This window comes from Semicossyphus pulcher, unplaced genomic scaffold (genome assembly GCF_022749685.1).
Source record: "Semicossyphus pulcher isolate SPU_LCO1_2020_fin unplaced genomic scaffold, fSemPul1.0.p SCAF_14, whole genome shotgun sequence".
NCBI lineage: Eukaryota > Metazoa > Chordata > Actinopteri > Labriformes > Labridae > Semicossyphus > Semicossyphus pulcher.
In genome coordinates this window covers 15,478,431-15,500,504 of record NW_027211648.1, presented here as the reverse complement: position 1 = coordinate 15,500,504, position 22,074 = coordinate 15,478,431, and the positions used below count along the sequence as shown (strand labels likewise).

Genomic DNA, 22,074 nt, shown 5'->3' with positions numbered 1-22,074 from the left:
TTTTTTCTAATGCTACGCTTGAAGGGTGGGAAGCTAAAATGTCATACTAGTGTATTTTAGCTTATAAGTGGTGTAAATGTAGGGATCTGACAATTGTTATAATTTCTCCACTTCTGGATCAATGAGCAACTTAACAACTGAAAGTGAAAACCTGAAGGGAAATCTGCCTAGTAAGTAAAACAACATAACTGACAACACATTAGCTACCTTTAGACAACAGCTAATGCTAGCATTCACGCACTTCCTAGATAAAAACATGCTAGCTGACATTACATTAGCTCGTAAGTATGTTAATTATTATTTTTTTTTTCAAGCTCACTTAACGTAAGCTTGTAATTTAAGGTAGTATTAGCTTTCAGCCACTTCCTAGCTAACGGTAATGTAATCTAGTGTGTTATCTGGATGCTAACGTTAGCTGTTTTCTAACTGTAGCTAACTGGTGATGCAAAATGTAATTTAATCGTGAAATATGACCATTTATTTTCACAGTTTATTTGCCAGGGACCCTAAATCGATACGACTAACAAACTGGAACACAGCAGTACGACATTATAACAGCGTTTTAGCTTCCCAATCTGAGCATGACGTCAGAGGAAAAGGGCTGCTGTGAAAATAACTTGAATGACTTCTAGTTTATGGCAGAAATGTGGACAGTCAGATGTTTGGATAAGAGTCTCCATCATGCCCGCGTCACAAAGCACCAGCATGACTTTATCTACGTACCACAGAGAAAACCTCCTTCTGAAAGGGCACGCCAACTGGACGCCAGCCGTTGGTGGATTTTTGCCGTCCGTTCTTCGGCTGTTTGGCAACCGTGCGCCCTCCGACGCTGGCAGGCCCGAGCTTCTGTTTCTTGTCCCTGTTGACAGGGCACACAGCCGAGCCGATGCTGCCGGTGCCACGCGCGCCAGACCTCGACCCGCTGGGCGACTTGGCACTCTGAGGACACTCCTTCGCCACCTGCAGAGGCGGCTGTGGTTGGCTGGGGTCGGACAGCGGAGTCTGAACGTGGGGCACCGATTGGCCTGCTGGAGGCACGGTGGGAACGGGGCAGCCAGTGAGGGTTCGGGGGCTGGGACAGATGGGGATGGAGGAGGGACTGTGATGGTCGCTGAGGGTTGATGGGTAGTCGTCTGAGGAAGGGAAAGAAGTGAAAATAAAGTAGAGTGACAGAGTGACAGTGTCCTTAAAGGATCAGCTACAGTGATCAACAACCTTTAACAAGGTTACATAATGGAGACACCAACGACACTCGGCTGTTATTAGTTCCGCTGAAGCAGCAGAAAAAACAAACAGAGCCTCCATTAAGGTCAATTATAGCCTTTAACAGCCCCTCACACACACACACACACACACACACACACACACACACACGCACACCAATACAGCTGACAACGAAGAACACCAACGCTAACTGTGTGAAATAACAACAGCAGGTTGTCAAACTCCCTAGACACTGATGTAGTAATGACATTGAGGAGAATTAAGTTGGTGTGTTTACTTGATTTGCTAATACTTTTATAATTATACTCTTGTAATATTATTACTTTTAAATGGAGGTATGGCACATTTGACTTAAAGCTGGAGACTTTTACTTTTAATTGAAATTACATTTAAACCATATCAAATTTCCATGATTTTCCCAGTACACTGCAGTTTTTAAATCTGGTGTCTGTGGTGGCATGCCAATGTTAACCAGTAAGGGCTGGTTCGCCAGAGCTGAGAGTGGGAGCAATTGTAGCGACACAGTAGGCTAAAGAAAATAGTACAAGGGAGTCTTTGGTGAAAGATCATAGGAAACATTGTTGCTCTTGATAAAAAGAAACTCTGTGTTCAGTAAAAAGGCTCTGAACAGAGAGGACAAACATGGATAACTGTTTGTGTAGCTCTCCTTGTTGAAGATAGCTGAGCAATGTAATGAGTCATAGCACAAAGCTCACACAACATATTGGTGCTTAAAGGTAAAGTACATTTAATTTTCCGGCAATACAAAATTACAACCTGATGATTTTATTATTTTATCTGTACACTCCCACAGGTGTTATCTCTCATACTAATTACACCTATGCTCAGGTGGATGCTGGGCGGAATCACATGAGTCTATCTAGCAGTCAGTTGTTTCGCCTCCACAGGTGCAACTACGGGCCTTTCTCAAACCGGACCTTACACTTACACTCCGTCACGAAGTGAACTCGAAGTGAATTTGTGTAACCATGGTTTTATGTCACACAAATAATACAAGCCACGTAAAAACCAGTGAGTCATTACAATCACTCCACATTATGAGGAAAATCAACTTCATCCTAAGCTTCCTTGGTGGCTTTTCTTATTTGTTTAATATTATATTTTTCAATGTGATGTTAATGAAGTGCTATTTTTACAACGTCCCTGTAAATGTTAACACTTTTCATTTGTATCATTTCTAGACAAGAAAATGGTTCATTAGATCCTGAATATAACATGACGTGAGAAGGAGTTGCCAATCAAACCTGATTTGAACACGCCCACTCAAGTCCTAAGAAGAGGTCTAATCAGGTAGAAAAGTGCCAACACCTGTGTGGGTGGAACTCTGCTCTTTACCCTGTCAGACACTTTGAGCCCAGGTGTTCATTACTAATCATATTAACAATGACTTTGTTCTATTAGAGTGTGGACAGTGCAGCAGCAGTTCATGTGAAATTACTGTTTTTTTCCGGTCGGATTTTTTAACCATACAGCCCCACATTGTGTACTCGTGTTTCATACTGCAAACACCACAAAGAGTTTTTCCGCTCTGGTTCACATCTCTGACTTAAACTCACTAACTATCTGCTGACACTGAGCTCATACAATCAGCTCATTAGGTTTCAGCTGCACAGGCCTCGTATTCACTGTGCAGCAGCTTGTATTCAAACGTAGACAAAAGAGGTCTCGGCCTTTATCTGATATTTTTTGTGACTTCCCACTCAAGTGACATTCCAAAATGGGAGCTTAAATAGCCTGACATAATAGCTATTCTCAGCACATTGTGCTGCTTTGGCAGCCGGATTAGAGGGGGGACACTGCATATAAAAAAAGCTAATAACTATAGTGTGCTCTGTAATAATTAATACTTAAACTTATCAGTAAATCCTTCTGTCGTAGTTAAAGAGGCCAGTGATTTTACACAACGGAGTTCAGTTTCCTTGTCATTAAGACTCAGCCTGTGAAAATAGTTGTTCAATTTCTTTTGTCGCTCCACAGGGAGCTCTTTAAAGTCAAAGGAAATAACTCTGATAATGTCACTCAGCGGCATTAAAAAGCTGAAGTAACCTTTTAATCAGCCCTACATGATCTCTGGTCTTCACCATCTACTACGTCGGTTTGTTCGCTGTTTTTAATCACTTCTAAATAACATCTTTTTCAATTAGGAAATCTGCTCACACCTGATTTTCTGAAGAGCTGGCACACAAAGCTAACACTGTTTTTTTTGTTTTGCATTACTCCTTCAACTGATAAATGCTGTGCCAAGCCAGAATTAAACTACAAATGTTCTGTAGGTTCAGAAACCTAGACCACCAAATTAAGGGGTGTCCTACTTCATGAGTATTTCCTTGGTGGACCTATTTTCTTCTATGGTTTACACTTATTTTTGTATTATTTTTTGGCTTTTTTGCCTTTATTGGATAGTTTAGATGAGAGACCGGGAATGTTGGGATTAGAGGCGGGGATGACATGCACCAAATGACCGGCAGATCGGAAGTCCAACCTGTGATCAGTGCGTTGAGGACTGTAGCCTCTATACATGGGACATCTGCTCTACCAACAGAGCTAATCCAGCAGCCCATGGTTTACATTTTTAGCTGAAACAACTAAACAAATATATGCTACAAATAATAAAGTAGTTTAAATGATATAAGCTGATGTGACACATAGCAGTGAGCTCGAGAAAAATGCAAATCCTTTGACTCAGTTGTCATTGAGCCTTACACCTGAGGCACTTCAGAGGGTTCTAAGTGTTGTTACTGAAGTTGCCGCCAGGACAGGTATGCGTGCATTAACACAACTTGTTGAATTCTTCTAAAACAACTCTGACACACTTGAGTTTGAATCTTGTTTCTGCTCACCTCTTTTGATGCTGTGGTTACATTTGGTGCAGTCTGCAGGGCTGAAGGAGCGCCCTCCTCTGGCGATGGCTGGAATCACATTGGTGTAGGCGGGGTAGCCATTGATCCTGCAGGGCTCTCCGTAGCACCTCTCCACAGAGGTGCAGCAGTACACTGGATGGGTAATCCCTGAGGGCTGCGGACCCGTGCTGGGGAGCAGCTTAGGCCTCTTGCCGCTCCTGGAGCACAAAGCGAGGGGTGGAATCTGAGAGGGGGAGGTGTCCGGGTGGCTGAAGTGAACGTAGTAGCCTGGGAAACAGGTGTATGTGTGCGGGCTGATGGTGATGGCCGCTGGGTGGGGGGACTGAAGATGGTGGTGATGATGGTGATGGTGGTGATGGTGGTGGTGGAACACCTCGGACAGCGAGCCGTCCTCTGGTTCCTTGAAGGTCTTGTCTTCCAGGAAGAGGGCCAATCTGTGACAGTACTCGACGCACCTTTCCTGGGTGCAGCAGTAGCAAGAAGACACCTCAGCCTCCACCTGCTCTTCTTTGATTGTTTTCAAGGAGAAGCCCATCGAAGAGCCACAATGGAGCGGATGTTTGAGACAGTCTTGTCCGCCAGTGTTCCCCTTCCACTCTGGATCCAAAGCCTCGCTTTTACACAAACTACAGCAGCCCTGGATGGTGGACCCCAGCTGGGAATGAACCGGATCGTCTGTACCCTGTTTTCTGTGCTTCAGTTGGTCCTCATGTTTGGGATGTGTTGCTTTTTTGGTCAGCGTTGATCCTCCACACACGGGCTTACCGTTAATCTCATTGTGAGTCGTAGCTGCTGCCTCACTTCCGTTCCCCGGCTTGGACTCCGTCTTCTTTTGTCGTTTGGTTCCGTAGGCGGCACTGGTGAGTTTGAGGAGTGTTGCAGCAGTGAGGCCCGCCTGACGCCGAGGCGTTGGTGCAAACAAAGCCAACCAGTCAATTTCTTGAGCCTTCACTGCTGACCGCCTCTGTTTTTTAGGTCTTTCTTTTGGGTCTGCTTTCCCTCCTGGAGGAACCTTTTTGGTTTTATGACCTCTATGTTCTACTTTAGTCCCACTCTCTTTAGCTTGATCTGCATTAGTCGGCTGCCGTTTCTTTGTGAGATGTGACGTGAGAGGGTTTTCTTTGTAGAGCAGCAAGCTGTTGAAGGCCTCAGCGTTGAGAGAGGCCATTCTCCGTCTGCGGGGCTCAAGACCTGGTGGGGGAAACATGAGTAAGGCGTGGTTGATTTTTGGTTCCAGTGCTTGTTGATTGCCTGTGGAGGTTTTCTTGAGTCCAGATTTGGTCCGTCTTTGACTGGGGCTGGAGTGCAATTTCTTTTTGACTTTAACACTCTTTTCTTTCCCCAGTTTTGGTGCATCCTTTTCTTTACCCACAACTGCTTTCTCCTCCAGGCGCGTCAGCAGGACGCAACAGTCCAGTGCATCTCCATCACCGAAGGCCAGTGTCTTCCTTCTACGCCGATGACACTCTTTCTTATTTTTCTTCTTATTGTTTTCTCTCAGATCATTCTTTCTCTCTTTCCCTTTTGCAGTGCCACCTCTCTTTTCCTTGCTTCCCGACTCCTTCCGAGGCTTCCTGCATTTCACGGGCTGGCTCTGCTGAGCTTTCACCATGGTCTCAGCGTCTTGGAGCAGATCCACCACCTCCTCTTCATCCACAAGGTCTGACAATGGTGGGCTTGAGCTCAAAGAGTCCCTTCAGTGAGCATCATTGTGGATCATCAGTTGTGTCCATAGGCTTTCTGGGGAGACACATATGAGACATTTACATGTAAAAGACAAACGCCACAAGGACTAAGTCGTGTACAATCAGAGATTGACTTCATGTAACAGACAAGATCTTTTGATGCATTATTTAACAACTGGTTTTACTTGCTTTGCTGTCACTTCCCAGGTCCCCGGAGAATATGACCAATTAGACAACCTAACCACACTGCACTTACAGGATGGAGGAGAAACTGAGATAAAGAGCACATTAGCTTTAAGCCTGAAGCCATTTCTGCTCCAACCTCCTTTCCATTTGCTCTTTATACACTTAGATCATCATAAATCAATTAATTGTGCTGTAGCTGCTTTGCCTTTTGGTCCTTTGTATCAATAACAACCATTTTCCGCTCCTTGAACCTATGTTGAAGCGCATCAGTGACTCACACAATCCACCAGGAGCCCAATATTACAACATTCACCCACTCACTGCTGAAACACCGAAGCACAGAGCAGAAATACCAGATGAGGCGCTTAGGTGGTGCTTTTCAATGTTTGATATGATGGATGCTTTTAGAAGTGATTTGATCTGTTAAGTCACAATTCCACGCTGATTTAATTTCAGCCTGTAGCTGATCTCGCTGAGTGGTAGTATGGCTTACCAAAGAGTGGATAATTAGATTAAAAGACTGCAAAGACTACATCATCTATAAGGACGACATGTCAATTTCTACAAGGTCAAAGGGGCCGGCAATTTCTTGTAAATCATTGACAGTAATTTTGGGGACACAAAAACAAACAGTGCAATCATATGACTCATGAATTGTATTTCAGCAGAACTGGTGGCAGAATTGTCGTCACACAACAGCCTCTTTAGTTTCCATGTCAACAGCCTGCTACAGAGTACATCAAAGCATCTCCATCAACTTTATAGTGAGAGACGTATAAATGAGCTTTACGATCCTCTGCAATTCAGAAGTCTTTGTACTCTCTCGACACCAAATAACGCATTACTTAGGAGAAGCCTTTAAAGTCCCTGATGATTCAACTGCCACTGACCTTTTTGCAACGGCCCTGAAACACTCAGCATGAAGAGACGGGTCGCCCTTCCTGCTGATGCCTTGAAACACAATTATGCCACTTGAACTCGAAGAACTAAGTCAACACTGGGCTCTTTTTGATATTACGTGACTCGTCAGGTAGAATTCATTGAGCTTTTACAACCACACACACTCTCTAGGAAATTATGATGTCTGAATGTCAGTTTCTATTAATACCCTGCGGCAATGCGATCAATGAAGAGACCGATTCTACTTTAACAAGCTGCCACTTATGATACCGTATATGGACATGTTCAAGACCACTAAATAATCTGTTGCCTTTAGTGTTTTTTTTGGAAATATTACAATCACAAACGTTTACATTAATGTAAGGCTGCCACTAACTAACAATATTGATTTATCTGCAAAATGATGTCTCTTTCTTTACAAATTGTCAGAAAAATTATAAGGAGATGTTTTGGTTCGTCCAACTAATGGCGAAAAGCCAAAAAGGCTAACACTGGAGAAGCTGGAACAAAATAATTTTGCTGCATATGTTTAGAAAACTACAATAAAAACAATTGAAAAACATAGAAAATGATTATGATTAATTTATGTAAGGGATAAGGTCCAGCTCACCCTGCCGGGGTTCCATCACGGGATAACAACCTTCTCACCCTACTCTGTCCTACTTATTACACGGCCTTTTACTTGAAATCAATTATTTGACACAATATATTGATTTGGAAATGATGTTATAAATTTTAAGATGATTATCTTTCGGTTTTCCATTTAACAACAGTCCATTACACTCACAGTGAGAGCTGACTCCATAGCAACAGTTACATCTGTAGCCTTCTTAAAATGAGCTAAGCTAGCTGTTTTTAGTCACATTAAATTGAAACATTTTTTCTGTCTCATCACTGTCAGAATCCCTAGCAACGGTCTGTTTTTCATGACAACGGTCTGTTATCAAGAAATAACAGACCTCGGAATGCTGCAATTAACCAATCAGAATCAAGTATTAAACGCAGCTGCGTAATAATGATCTTCCGCTAACCCCATAATCCATTTACAGGATGTAAGCTGGCTACATGCAAATCAATATGAGTGTAAGTGTTTAACTCAACAAGTGACTGAATCGTAATATTTTTCTTCAACTTACATTGAGCGTGCAAATGTGTCCATATATGGTCATGATAATATACACTACCATTTTTAAACACATCATCCCTGTGATATTTCTGGTATTGACAAGTAAAGTCATCTCACATTGACAGCAGAAGACTGGAGCTGATTAAGATGTGACACGCTCCGATGAGGTTCATATCCACACTGATGTTTTCCTTCCATGAATAAAAATGATTTACATCATGTCTGAATGTCGTTTTTGTTCCTGTTGTGATGTTGCAACGAGGATTTAAATGACTCAGGGGGGCCATCAATGGTGTGTGTGCGTGTGTGTGTGAGTGTTAGTGTGTGTGTGTGTCTTTAATCCTTTTATACCACAAGTTGTCTTTCCTTTGAGTACAATACAGATAATCTCTGTTACTTTTCTGCACAAATATACTGCAGGGAGAGAACAAGAACGCACGTTTGGGATCATAAACATGAAATTCTTCAAATAACGTGCAACAAAAAGAAAAGGATGATGTGATATGACTCAGAATGCATGCACATTCAGCTTGAACTGCTCATGCAGATTACTAACATTTCATCAACAGCATCAACAGTAATTAAATGACAGTTTTATTGTTTCTCATGTACTTCAGTTTTTTTCACTAGCAATATTCAAATGTCCCTAAGATCTACACTAAACTTGAACACACCTTTTGTAATCTGTCATCTGTTGCAGCCTTTTATGTTAAACTAAGTGGCAGCGCACCCAAAGAGCTGAGTCGTACCACAAACACAAACCCACTCCGTCTCTGGAGTGGACACAAATGTCCGCCTGGACGTTTTCAAACCATCTCATAGCTCAGCCGCCCTTATTGCCCAATGACTCTGCGAACCGTGAAATGCAATCCATGAGAGAGAAATTTAATTTCCAGATAACAAGAGGACAGAAGGAGCCTCGCATTGAGTTTCTGTCTGCGGATATCAAATCAAGTTGCTTCATTTCAATAAGACAAGCTTGAACAATGGAGGGACAGAAGCTCGCTGAGGAGCATCATTATTTTACCCTCTCAGACGTTCACCACAAGGACCACAGATTATTTAGGTTCAAATTAATGAAGAAGTCTTATACAGTATATTTACTTGCTTGTTTATGCTGTTGAGAAAAATAGTAAAATAGGTTGCCAGTTTCGAGGCGCTTTGCAAACTGCACACACACTCAAACATATACACACACACACACACACACACACACACACACACACACACATGCAGGTTCATAAAAACCATACAGTACATATTTCCCCTTTTTTATAATGATCAATTCTTGTATTCTAGGGCGTCTCCAACACGGCCCCTAACACGTTATGTTTAAAGATGCCAGATAAACCACTGGTTATTGGTTAAATACAAAATGTTTCTACCACTCTTGAAAAGATTGGTTATAACACATCAAGTGGATGTTTCTAATCAGTTTTTCTTATCAAATTTAAAGAACACCAACAAGTGTGTTAAAGAAACAGTCCAAGTGACACCACTAAAGCTTCATCTAGTGATTCAGAGAGGTCGAGCGTGTGATGACCAACGGTTTAAGAAACAGATTTGTTCTACACACATTTATTTTTCAGACTTTTCACCCCCTTTCTTTCGGGCTCTTAAAAGCATCCTGATCAGCGTCAAACTCTTTTAACAGTTCATATTTTACAGACAAATTAAATCCATAGATCCACTAAAGCACTGTTTCTTTTAAGAACTGGTGATTTATATCCGTGCTTCCCAAACGTTTTAGTCCATTTTTAACTCTTCATCGCAGGACTCATGAAATGTGAGGGTATCAAGTATTTCACTACAAAAGGTATTATCATTAACAATTCAGATTTTTTTTATCCTGACTTTGTGTGTCAGAAACATGACCCCTAAAATGGTCTCTTTCTGAAAATAAAAGCCAAAATTAGATGCCAAATATTAATCATTTTATGGAAATAATAACTGTTTCGCTTTTTATACCATTTAATTATTTAGTGACCCTTCAGTTTTATGCTGGGATGCCTTTTTGGCATCCTGTTCCAAGTCTTGGAACCTCCGATATCAAATGGCATACTTCTACTTCTGAAAATCCAAGACTTTCAAGTCGTCCAATTTAAAGTAACAGGAAAATAATTGACACATAAAACCCTCTTAATGATGACTGACTTTGGGTCATGGATTCCTCCCTCTGATGGCACGTTAAGTGACTGTAGTTTGATCTGAAGACAGAGGAGGAGGTGGCTGAACTGCCTGGCTGTCACACACACTCGTTCAGAACAAGGACATGGTGTAGAGCTGTCATCATGAGAGAAAAAGCCCCGAGGCACGAGCTCTGAGCTGGTGTGTGTATGCATGTGTGTGTGCGTGGCTTCACATATCACCAATAAGTCCACTTTTTCCTGGAGCAAACGAGCACCAACACAAACCATCCTCCACCAACACCTCCTCCCTTCACTTCCACGCAGGTTCAGGCACAAACACACCGCATGCGCTCATTAATCTGGATTATTTTCAGCAGAAAACACAATTAAACGCAGAATTATGCATGTAGAATAAGAGACTCGCCTACTGGAGCTTGTAGTTGGCCATGGTGGTGGAGGATGTGGACGGTGTTAATCTGACAGCATGCCGAAGCAGGAGCTCTGTGCAGGCTGAGATATGAGAAGTAAAAAAAAAAAAAAAAACCCTCCGCGGGGAAACGAGTTAAAAACCTCCGAACATCCTCGATCAATCCGCTCGTTAATATCAATATCATTACATTTACTCGTGTTACAGGCGAGTTGTTCGAAGCAGGCAGCCCAACGACCCCATCATCCCCCAACTGTGACGGGAATTACAGCCGCGTTCATCGTTACCTCGGAAAATAAAGATTAAATCCCCCCAAAAATAATCCGGTCCGTGTGGTTTCTAGTCCTTAGTTTGTCCTCGGTTTAGCTGTCGACCTGGGGAAAGATCCGCGGAGCGAGCAGCCCACAGTAGCTGGAGACATGGTGAACAAATCGGTGAGCGGTGACCTACTTCCGAAGTGGCATGCTGGAGATAATATTCATGCGCTGCCTGCATTCACATTCACGTTGCACCGGGACATCCCCACATAACGCCAAATCACTGTTCTATTCCTGCAGGGACTGAAGTGTGTCCGCAATCTGCACCGGGGAATTTCACCTCATTTTACGGTATTTTTTTGTGTAAAAGAAATATGCACGTGTTTTTTCCTGCAACATTTCCTGTCATTTTATCATAGGAATGCACATACAGCTCTATTTAAGCCACCAGTGTCCAGAGCAAAAGAATCCCTAAAGGAAATGACCAAATTCTGACTAAAGATCTTCAGAAATAAGGTCAGCTAGACGTAATTATCCAAGAAAAAAGAGGGAAATTTGCCTAAAATTATTTTTAAACATAACATAAGCAAAAGTAGAAATTAATGAAAAATATGAATACGAAGACTGCTGACTGCAAACTACAGGAAAAATAGTTCCTAAAGAACTGTTATTGTGCAAAATGTGACTGTAAACGCACTTTAAAATGTTCCAATATTCAAACAATCAGCTGCAGAGGTAAAGACTATAAAATATATTGAACTAAAAAGAAATCATCTAAAAACTATTATGCTGCTGTGCTACTGCTTTGGAGTAACAGCAAATTAAACATCATTAAGGTCACTTTCAACTCCATAAAGAGCATTGCTTCAGTGATGTAAATCTTTTATAGAGTATTCCAATAAATAATTAACATACAAGTACTTTTCCATCTTAAGTGGGCTCAATTAACGTATCCTTCTCTCTTAATAAAGACATTTAGTGCGGCCTTAATTAGCGAAAACTAGCCAGTGACCTTTAACACCATTACTACTATATACTAATTACACACAGATACTTGACACCAACTGTCAAATGCAATCAAAAGTATAGAAACACAGGAATATATCAGTATAACATCCCACTAGTGGATGTATATTAAAATATTAAAGAAATTAAAACACAGTGAGACGGTGTCCGAAACAGCGTCCCTACAGGAATGAATCCCTCTACACAAGGTAGGCCTAAATGCTAAATGAACTGCACTTACTGTATATAGAGCCTTTCTAGTCTTCTGACCACTCAAGGCGCATTACACCACACGTCACACTCACCCTTTCACACTCACGTTCATACATTGACGTTGCCATGCAAGGCCCTACATTTATACTTTCGCACACATTCATTACCGATGGATATGCCTCGGGAGCAGCTCGGTATCTTACCCAAGGACACTTCGACATGCAGACTGAAGGAGCTCGGGGGTTTAAACCACCAACCTTCCAACCTTGGAGGGCGACCCACTCTACACCCAAAGCTGCTGAAGAACTGCATCCCCTTCATTTAATAGCAAGAAATTACAGGAATGAACTTTGATAAATGCTGCAACAGAGACCCAGAGGTCAGACGTAGCACACAAACAGATTTTCAGGATAAAGTTGAGTACTTCCTGTTACTTCCTTTTAAAGATCTAACTACAGCTGACAACAACTGTAACATGCAAATGAACTTTAGGCCCACAGCAATATTATAGTCAGCTAGAACTAAAAAACACAACAACCTATAAGCCCCTAAATTAGAGTTAATGTCAAATATTGTAGGAATAAAATAAAACAGCCCCTTTATGTGAGCTTAGCAGTAAAATAAATACTACAAAGTATATTTGAAATGTAACAACCTTGTTTCTTTTTAGCACAAAATGCATTTCTGAACTCACAAGTAGATTCATCAGTGATGAAAAGGAGGGTGGAGCCTTGAATACACAGTATAAAATCAGACCATTCAGTCTTGCAATGCAGAGTGTATTCAGCTCACAGTTCACTCCACAGCAACAGAAACATTAATAAGTATAGGATTAACTGCCAGCTCTCTAGTGAGTGTTACATCCATGATATAATTTCCCTAAAGGAATATTCTAGTGATTCTTCATGTCAGATTAATGACGGCAGAAAATAGCAGCATGTATCGCTCTTAATTAGTCTCATTTACTGTATCCTGCTCTCTTAATGATACGTGCAATCTAATAATGAAGATCAGCTGCTGCTCATCATTTATTACCCTGCTCGTTGAGGAAACCCTGATAACATCAGCCTGTTACAGTATGATACATTAAACACACGCTGCCAATAGTGAGCGAACTGCTGCCGGACTCTTTCAGTAGACGTTCAGTCACAGGGAAACTTCGATAAGTGTTGGAACAGCAGCTTCGGTCTGTCAAAAACAAAGTGATTGGAGAGCGGCTACGTTGTCAGGTTAGCGCGTGGTCAGATTGGAGCTCAATCAGGCTAAATGCTGATTGTCCTCATCAATATCAGCTTTGCAGTGTGTAATTAACATCTGTAAACAAGCTGAGTGTGTTGAGTTAATGAGGCGTGAGCACCGGGGAGAGCCGAGGGAGGATAGACTGCTGAGATCTGACCTGCGCTCTGATAAACACACTGACACCGACGAGGACCGCTGAAGGCTTCGTCTTACATGCAGGAAACACTCACACACTCAGCACAAAAAACTACACAAGATCTAAATCAATTAAATACTCAGAGTTCTGTTTCAATGCTAATTTATTTTTTTTAAAGAGGCCTGTCATTCCTGTCAAACCAGTACACACATTTAACTGACTGACACAATGGCAAATATCCGTCATGTCAGCTCATTCAACAGCAGAGCAGCTTCTTGTGTTGGTCTGAAGCAGATATTAACGGATACAGAAAGCTATATGATTGTTTTAGTTACATCTCCTCTCCCCGTTCCTCCTCTACTCTGCCACTCGGGAAAAGAATGCCACAGGAGCCTTATTTGTCAACTGAGCTGTCAATCATGGCGTTGGACCCCTTTCTAAAGCATCAAATAACTAATTAAAACTATGGAAACTTCAATGACTGTAGAGATTGTTTTAGTTACGTCTCTTCTCGCCGTTCGTCCTCCACTCTGCTAATCCGGAACAGATCGGATGGAGGAGTCGGATTTGTCAACAGAGCAGTCAATCATCCGGAGGCGGGCTTTATGACCTATACTGCAGCCAGTCAGCAGGGGGCTTTCAAGATGATTTGGCTTCACTTATTGGAAGCTGTCATGTCTTCCATCTTTTTATACAGTCTATGTTCTTGCTCAGAACAGGTTGCAACAGAGGCGTAATAAATGTGAAACAGCGTCAATTTACTGCGGCGCGGGCAGGCCAGAACAGCGCCGTGTGTGTATGTTTGCGCCTGGGACAGCGATATTACGGCGCCGTTCGGTTCAGTGTAAAGGTACAAAAGCAGCGTAACAGTGGAAATTTGTTACGCTGCTGTTACAGAATGTGGGTGTAAAAGGGCTCTTGACACATCAGCTTACAGCTAACCTATAGAGTCCAGTCTCTCGTTACTTGGGGAACATGAGACCAATATTTGCCCCCTTTTTGCTCCTTTTTCGGTCTCCACCAACTCCTTAAGGAACATGTTCTGCCCAATGCTCCACTGTCCACACCACCTAAAGCTAACCGCTAACTATGACAATTTACCATTCAGTGCTGGGCAGGAAGTGACCACCTGCTTTCTGCGGCCAAAAAAGAACACGAGAGAAATGTGTTAACTGACTGTAGGATCAGTAATGAAAGCTTGTTTATCGGCAAGTTTTCAAGTGTGGGCAATCCTCAAAATCTGAACTCAACATGAGAATTTAGACCAGGGACCCACAGGTTCTTTGACAAGGATTTATGAAAAGTGTGTGTTATAGTCAGCACAGAGACAGTCTGTCATGTAAGGAAACTACATCATGCTGCAAGGCCTTAAACTTGACTGCACTACTTAAGACTGGTCTGGTCCTTTGTGTCGTCTCAGTGTGCTCTGGACCATTCTCACCTCCGATATCTCTAAAGTGATCGACATTAGGCCTTGTATCCGTATTTGACAAGATCTTGCCCCAGAAAAACTCTCACCTGAGGAGATATTTACTGAAGATGATACATTTTTCATTCTGGAGGTGGAGAGATAGCATCAGGCAGAGTGAAATAACACTGTAATACTTTATTGATCCCTCTCTCTGCTCGCTCCTGCATGAAAACTCAGAGCTCAGATTCTGAAACAGGATGTGTCCGAGCTGCCCGAGTGGAGGATGAGAGAGAGTGCAGGGCAGGTGTGTGTCCAGGGTTTACACATGACACCAGCGGACTTAAAGTTTAGAACATTTGTTGCAACATGGCACAAAATGAAACCCCTCCCTACCTGCCTTTTTCTTCCCTAGAAAATATGAGTTCAATCTCAGAGGAAAACTTCCCTACAGGAAAAGTCTGTCTGATATCATGTTAGTGCAGCTCTTCAGCAGAGCACACAGAGACCTGACTGCCGTGCAGCAGTCTGTGTGCCACCTGTCTGTAAACTGTAAACAATCAGCCGATGCTGCTGCTACTGTCACACGCGAAGTCGGCTGGACGATCGAGGCGTTCAGTTACGCCAGGCGGCTTAGTGTATTCCCATTATCAGCAGCACCTCACCGCGGTGCTCGTTAACACTGTGGCCACATAACCGAGCCGTTCACGGAGCGGACGTGCCTCAGAGAGTTTACTTAAGCGACTTCACCTGCAGCGCACAGGACAGCGTTTGATGGGGTCCTAGGAGTTCTAGATGTTATTACCCATCCTTGCTGATGTGATTGTAGTTTCACACAGCAATGATGCGTTTATGGCTCAAAGGTGTAATCCATAAAACACTTGTCAATTTGGCCTATTAAGTCATAAAATAAAGGTTACCAGCAGCCGTGTTGCATCACACCTAACAAAGGACTGAAGAGGCTTTTGAATGTGAGGCAAATGTTCTTCATCAAATTTGAAGCCTCTAGTTTGTCATTTCGTCATCACCATGTTGGTTTTTGGAACCAGAAGTGACCATATTTGGACAAGAAGCTGCATAGCCACAATCTAAAGTTTGGTGACAAGGATAAGGCCAGGTCTACACAGGTATTTTTACACGGGAGTTTTTCCCGTCTTCATTTCCAAAAAAACAACATCCACACATGCACACTTATAAAAAAAAAAATCCCAGTCCAAACGAAAATGCTGTCATGAGAATGCCACACCAACAGGCGGCGATATAACCCGCTCATGCAAAGAAGAAAAAGAAAATCGCGGCCAATCAAAAGACTGAAATAATCTGTTGCTGGAAGACTACCTGGCGGGCTGCAATCGAGGAAGGGGGGCCGATATATCAATATAATCAACGAGTAACTGCACATACATATATGTGTAAACATGTAAAAAGTCATCACTGTGTCACGTCTGTCATTTTGTAATCAATGTCGCCTCCTTTGTGATGCCTCACAGAGGAGATGACGGCGCACAGCCTGACGTCACGAGTCAAAAACGCTGTTCACCCCGTCTACATGTCTCCGCGGAAACGGAGTCTTCACCCTAGCCGGAGTTTTACAAAAGATCTTCTGAGGGCTGAATCCTGCAGATTTCACTGCTGGTATAAACACGTACAGTATATGTAGAACAAAAAACTTCCCTACAGATTATGTCAGCAACACAGAAAATAACATCATGTTGTAAAGCATGTGTCTGCTACACAACAAAACAGGTAGTGAGCTGTTATTCCTCTGCTGCAGCAGAAGCCTCCAGATGTAGAGATGACAGTTCAGCACTACAGAGCAGATACAGGACAGGAAGTGTAATTATCTGCTTCTACTGTTCCTCTTCAAAGAGACGGGGCGAGATGCCAGACAGCCTGACTGGCAAAGAGAGCGGACGGGGGGGGAGAGAAATAAAGAGAGGAAGACAGAAAGAGAAAGAGATGAAGAGTGAATGTAAAAAGATCGAAGAGAGGATGAGAGAGGAGGAAGAGGAGAGGGAATCTCACACCTCAGCTTTCACCGAGACGGAGAAAAGTCAAACTAAGTAGAAATCAGTGGGGCCATTTTTCACATCCTCAGTCGTGCTTTCTTTGCTTGACAGCTCCTCAGGGATACAGACATTTGACACGGACTTTTTTAGAGAGCGAAAGAGAGAAGAGAAATTAGGAGAAAGTGTGAGAGACAGCGACGGAGGGGAGGCAGAGAGACAAGAGAGTGATGGATTGAGATAGCACGGAGAGAGGAGACAGAGAGAGATTGTCATCATCATCGTGAACAATGACTCTCTGATAGAGGAGGCCTGTCGCTGGAGTTGAGACCCAGCTGAGGAGGGAGCGAGGAGGGGAGGAGGGGAGGAGGGGAGGAGGGGGTGGGGGTCGGCCGCCTGCCTGCCCACCTGCCAGGGCCTCAGTCATGCTTTTTAGCATCTGCCAGGCTGAAGGACGCTCGGTGCCATGTGCTTTTCACTGAAGGAGCCTGACGTTTGTCGTTCACAGTGAGGGCTTCTGTTCAGTCCGGCCTCAGACAAACAAGGTTTAATGTCCCACACACACACACACACACACACACACACACTCTCTCAAACCCCGTGTAAACAATCCCAGTGTGTGTGAGAACAGAGCGAGACCCCGGCTCTGAAAGCTCCACATCCACTGCAGCTGTGGGCCGGCCGACAGCTGACGCCGGGGCCGCGGGTCTCTGTTCTCTTTCTGCTTCTTCCTTCACCAGCGACCCCGCCTCCTCTTCTTCTATGTTTCCATGAAACAGACCTGTAATTTTCACAGCTGTGTCTCGGGCATCGTGCCAGGGTGAGTCAGGGAAAGAGAGAAAGAGAGAGTGGGGTGGGAGGGAGGCTAATGGCTTTTAGAGGAGTGCAGACTACAGCACAGCTTCACTTATCCACAGACACTCCAGATTCAAACCACAGAAAAAGTCAAACTACTGAACAACATTAAGATCCAACTGCAAAACTGATTATATTAACATAAAAGAAAAAAGACAATCTCAGAACCATCAGCTATCGTCTGACGATGTAGCCTCTGGGAGTGACGCCAAACTTTGCGGGCATGTCCGGTTTAGCCGGTGTTTAGCGATAAACAACTTCCAGTTAGCAACTTGAGAAGCGACCGTGTGTTCAGATCAAAAGTGAAACCAAATTCTCTCCTCCAGATACGTCTGCAAAATAAAAGCATCATTTTTTGGTTCATCAAATCCCTCGGAGGAGCGCCCGTTCCTCCGTGTCTGGTGAGTCTCAGTTTCACTGTCTGTCCTCAAAAGGAGAAAAAAAGCAACTTTTAAAATTCTCGTTTATTGAACGGAGGTCGGGTCGATCGTTTCTGATGCATTTGAGGAAGTCGGGAAATCTAAATGTTGATCGCGACACAGCCTCAAGGAAACATGACGCTCAAGTTAAACATTTTGATCTAGAGCAGATTGTTAGCTGATCTCGCGTGCAGACGTTTGTTGAAAGAGATTAATTAATGGCCGTCAGATGAACGGCGATGGGAGGCGGGATGTCATTGCAAGCGTAGCACAAACAGAAATCAGAACACTTCCTGAACTAAAAGCTGATTGCACGCCTAGAGATTCTTACAAACCAGAGAGGTGGTGATGAGGTCAACCATTTGAGGTAAACAAACCAAACATTACGGTTAATTGAAGGAGTTGAACCACAGTTACTCAGCTGGACTTCTGTTTAGCAAGGTTTTCATTTTCCCAGATCTCAGCCAAGGCCAGATTACTTCCAGTGAGTATCTCTCCTCAGGCGAGTTAATGCTCCAGGATTCAACTAGTTTGGACAGATTTAAACTTGTATTAAAGATGCATTATTCACATGCAGTAAATGTGACTTGTCCTGCTCATCATCACTTTTTGTAATCTCAGTTTAAAGACCTTTATCCAACGGTGTAGGTTTGGTTTTAGACGTGAGCGGAACGCTGCATTTTAGTAGAAAATTAACCGTGTCAGCTTCAAACCCAAACATCCTCACCCAACAAGGCAGGGGAGCTTGAACGCAGCCTCAGAGGCACTATTTCTGTTTTGTGCTTGTATGTTATATATTCCATGAATGTTGGAGGAATGGGGGCCCAGCGGGTCATTTTTGCCTCCGGGCCCCCTCACAGGATAATCCCAACACGATCTCAGACAAGATTTCGCTGCCTGACATTGTGCCGCTCACAGAAGATCAGTTCAAAAGTAAAGGTATCTTTGCATCCAAAACAATTGAGCCCGCTGAGCTGTCTGACTTCCTGTTGGGTAATGTTTAACGTCTCCCTGTGGGGCTCAACAGAGCGACTGTGATAAGTGTTTTGGGAAAAAAAGGGATGCGCGTGTGTCTGTGTACTTTTCTAGAGAAACTCCAAGAACAATACAGGCTTTCATTGTGGCCGTGAGGCTGTTGTTACTTTCAGAAAACATTTCCCTGTAATAAAATATGTTTGCATGCTTTTAATTTGAAAGATGAAAGAATTATGTGTTATCTACTAGTTTTCCACCCGCCCTTTCTTCTGAGTAAGAGCGCAGGGAGGACAGTGTGATTTGGGTGACAGGAGGCACGTTCCCCTCCTCCTCCTCCTCCTCCTCCTCCTCCTGCTCTATAACCACAACAGGACACTTCTTCAGACATAATGGGATTATGTGCAGGATTGATATCCAGCTTTATGGCTCACGTGTGGGCACTGCTCCTCTGTTCGACATGCTGCCGTGACGCTCCGGTCGGAGTCGGCTGTGGAGAACAGACTGGACACAAATCTAACACGACCTCCAGAACTGAAGCTCCATTGTCCGGTTCACAAGAGGCTTTACAAACACCATTATGGTGAAGAACTCACTGGGCGACTTGTACGTCAGGCATTATAACACTGATGTCATGTCAGAGCCTGGTCTTTTACAGCAGGAGATCATCAGCTTTATAATGTAAGATGTTTTTAATCCTAAATGGCCTGAAACTGAATTATCTTTATGAGCAAATAAGCTGATGATTATTTCCTTGATTAAAAAATTTAATTAGAAAAAGAGGTGACAGCACAAAGTAAAAGTACCAAGCACCAGGATTCTGCACACCTTTTCCAGCAGTTTACAGCCGAGTCGGGAGCTTCCCAGTTCCAAGGAAAAAAGGTGAGAAAATCGCCTAAAGATTAAGTTACAAAGTCACAGGTCAAAGCTGTTGAAAAGAAGCCTTTCCAGCAAACAGGCAACCCCACAACATGTATCTCATAGGCCAATCATACAGAGATAAAAATGCTCATTAGTTAAGAAATCATGAGCGGCCGCTACACCTTTACGGGTCACTTCACTCCACTGAGGATTACCCAGCTGCCGCCAGACGTCAATGATAACCCTAACCCAACCTGCTACGGAGACAGACATTGTAATCTGCCTTCAATTTGAAATGAAAAGTCCATCAAAGCTAACATGTGGTTGACATTGACCTCCACCGTTGGACAAATAATGTATTTGTGTTTGATATGAAAATCAGGTTGATGGAAAAAACAACAGTGGATGGAAATTAACCGCAAACGTTCACAGAGTCGGAATTTCTGTTGAAATTTTGAATTGGACAATCGTCAAAACCCAGGGTTGTGTTGACCTCTGACTTTGGACGGACATTGAGCTAGTATGTAAAGTAATGCGCTTAAAACATCCTAACTCCTAGGTCACCAAACATTTTATAAAATCCTTCAGACTGCGGCTGTCTACATTTTTAAATGTCTATAGTTTCTGTTGGACAAACTGAAACAGATTTATTCATATCTGAATAAAATACTGCAAAACTTACACAAAACATGGCTCATGATATTGCTGGACATTGACTGTTAATGTAACAAGTTATCTAAGTTCTGAGAAGTACACAAAAAAAAGATAACTAAGTTCTCGATATTGAGACACTTCAGATTCACAGTCTAAACAGAGCACATGAAGTGTGAATTTATCCTCTCATGTCGGACATTTGAGGGATGCTTGTGCTTGTACAGTTAATCCTTTTATATTTGTAACATTGATATAAATCTTTGTTCTTTTGTTTATAGTGTTCCAAATCCACCAGTGTACTCCAATCCCTCTTCTTAACTAGGAAGTACAGAAGTATATTTGATTGAAAACATAACGTCTGAGGACACTTTCAAACTGCATTACATTCTGTTTTGGTATTATTACTGCTGAATAAATATATACTGAGCATTTTAATGATGCATCCTGATAACAGGAAGCTTATATAAACTACTTAAAATACTTCTGGATAGTTAAATGGGCTGTATAAGAATGCAGTTTGTGCTCAATAAAGGATTTTTGCATCTCAAGCTGCCAGTTAAATACAACAACAAGCCTCCATCAAAATTGAAAACTTGAGTTAATGTAGTATCCGTCCATGAGACGAAAGTATTTGGCTCATTACCATAGAAAACCAAAAAATATCCACATTTGAGAGCCTGGCAGCACGGAGATTGGCAGCAAGTATCTTTCCTAACAAACGATTAATCGATTATTCGAAACTGTAGCAGCTCAGTAAACTAACTGATGAATAAGCTAATCATTTAGCTACAAAACCAAAAGGAACAAGCAGTTATATACCAAAAGGACCTTTGAATGTTTAATTCAGGCTGTAGCTGTTTGGTGTAAACATATTTTATCTCCTTCACTTTAGAAAAGCCTCAAAAACAAACTCCGCAGCAGAGTCGAGCCTCAAACTTGACTCGCAGAAGCTGCTCGTGTCACATTTTCAGCGAGCACGAGCTGGAGTCTAAACCTGCTCAATGTTTAGACGATAAAACTGTGCAACCTGCACGAAAGAAGAGACAGAGATGTCCAAAAGTTTCACCACCAAGCTGAAGGATCTGTGTGTCTGTATTTATCTGACTCATTATGTTGAACCTCGAGCTGTGTCATCGCTCGAGCCCGTCCTGCCTCACACTTTCAGTTTTGCACGCGAGGCGATAAGAGTTAAAGTCTGTTGTTACTTACCAGTTTTGTAGACTGTAAAATAACTCAGCATGGACGCTTTTAAAGAGCAATATCACTTCCACAGGGCGAGAGAGAGATGCGTCAGGTGTACGCTTTCCGCAAGTGAAGGAGGAAAAGCGAGCGGAGGACGACTCATGTTGAAGCCTCGTTTTAAACTCCAAACTGCGCTGCTCCGCGCGCGACGCGTAAATATCCCACAACAGAACACTTTAAACCAAAATCCTGCTTTGAAGAAGCGAAGTGCAGCTTGTTAAATATCCAGCAAGCTCCTGCAAACTACA

General features: G+C 42.8%; 1 protein-coding gene across 2 annotated transcripts in view; it reads right to left on the bottom strand.

The window, feature by feature from the left end:
- Positions 1-22,074, bottom strand: part of bahd1 (bromo adjacent homology domain containing 1) — a 28,438-nt gene extending 6,364 nt beyond the window's left edge. The window contains exons 1-3 of one of the 2 annotated variants that reach the window (XM_069662182.1): positions 21,794-22,074; positions 4,086-5,846; positions 724-1,133 (exon numbers count right to left, since the gene is read on the bottom strand). In XM_069662182.1, coding sequence (XP_069518283.1) covers positions 724-1,133; positions 4,086-5,718 — 2,043 coding nt within the window. In that variant the 5' untranslated portion in view covers positions 5,719-5,846; positions 21,794-22,074. Of the gene's footprint in view, positions 1-723; positions 1,134-4,085; positions 5,847-10,556; positions 10,944-21,793 lie in introns of those variants that run through there. The other variant, XM_069662181.1, reaches the window with a different exon arrangement.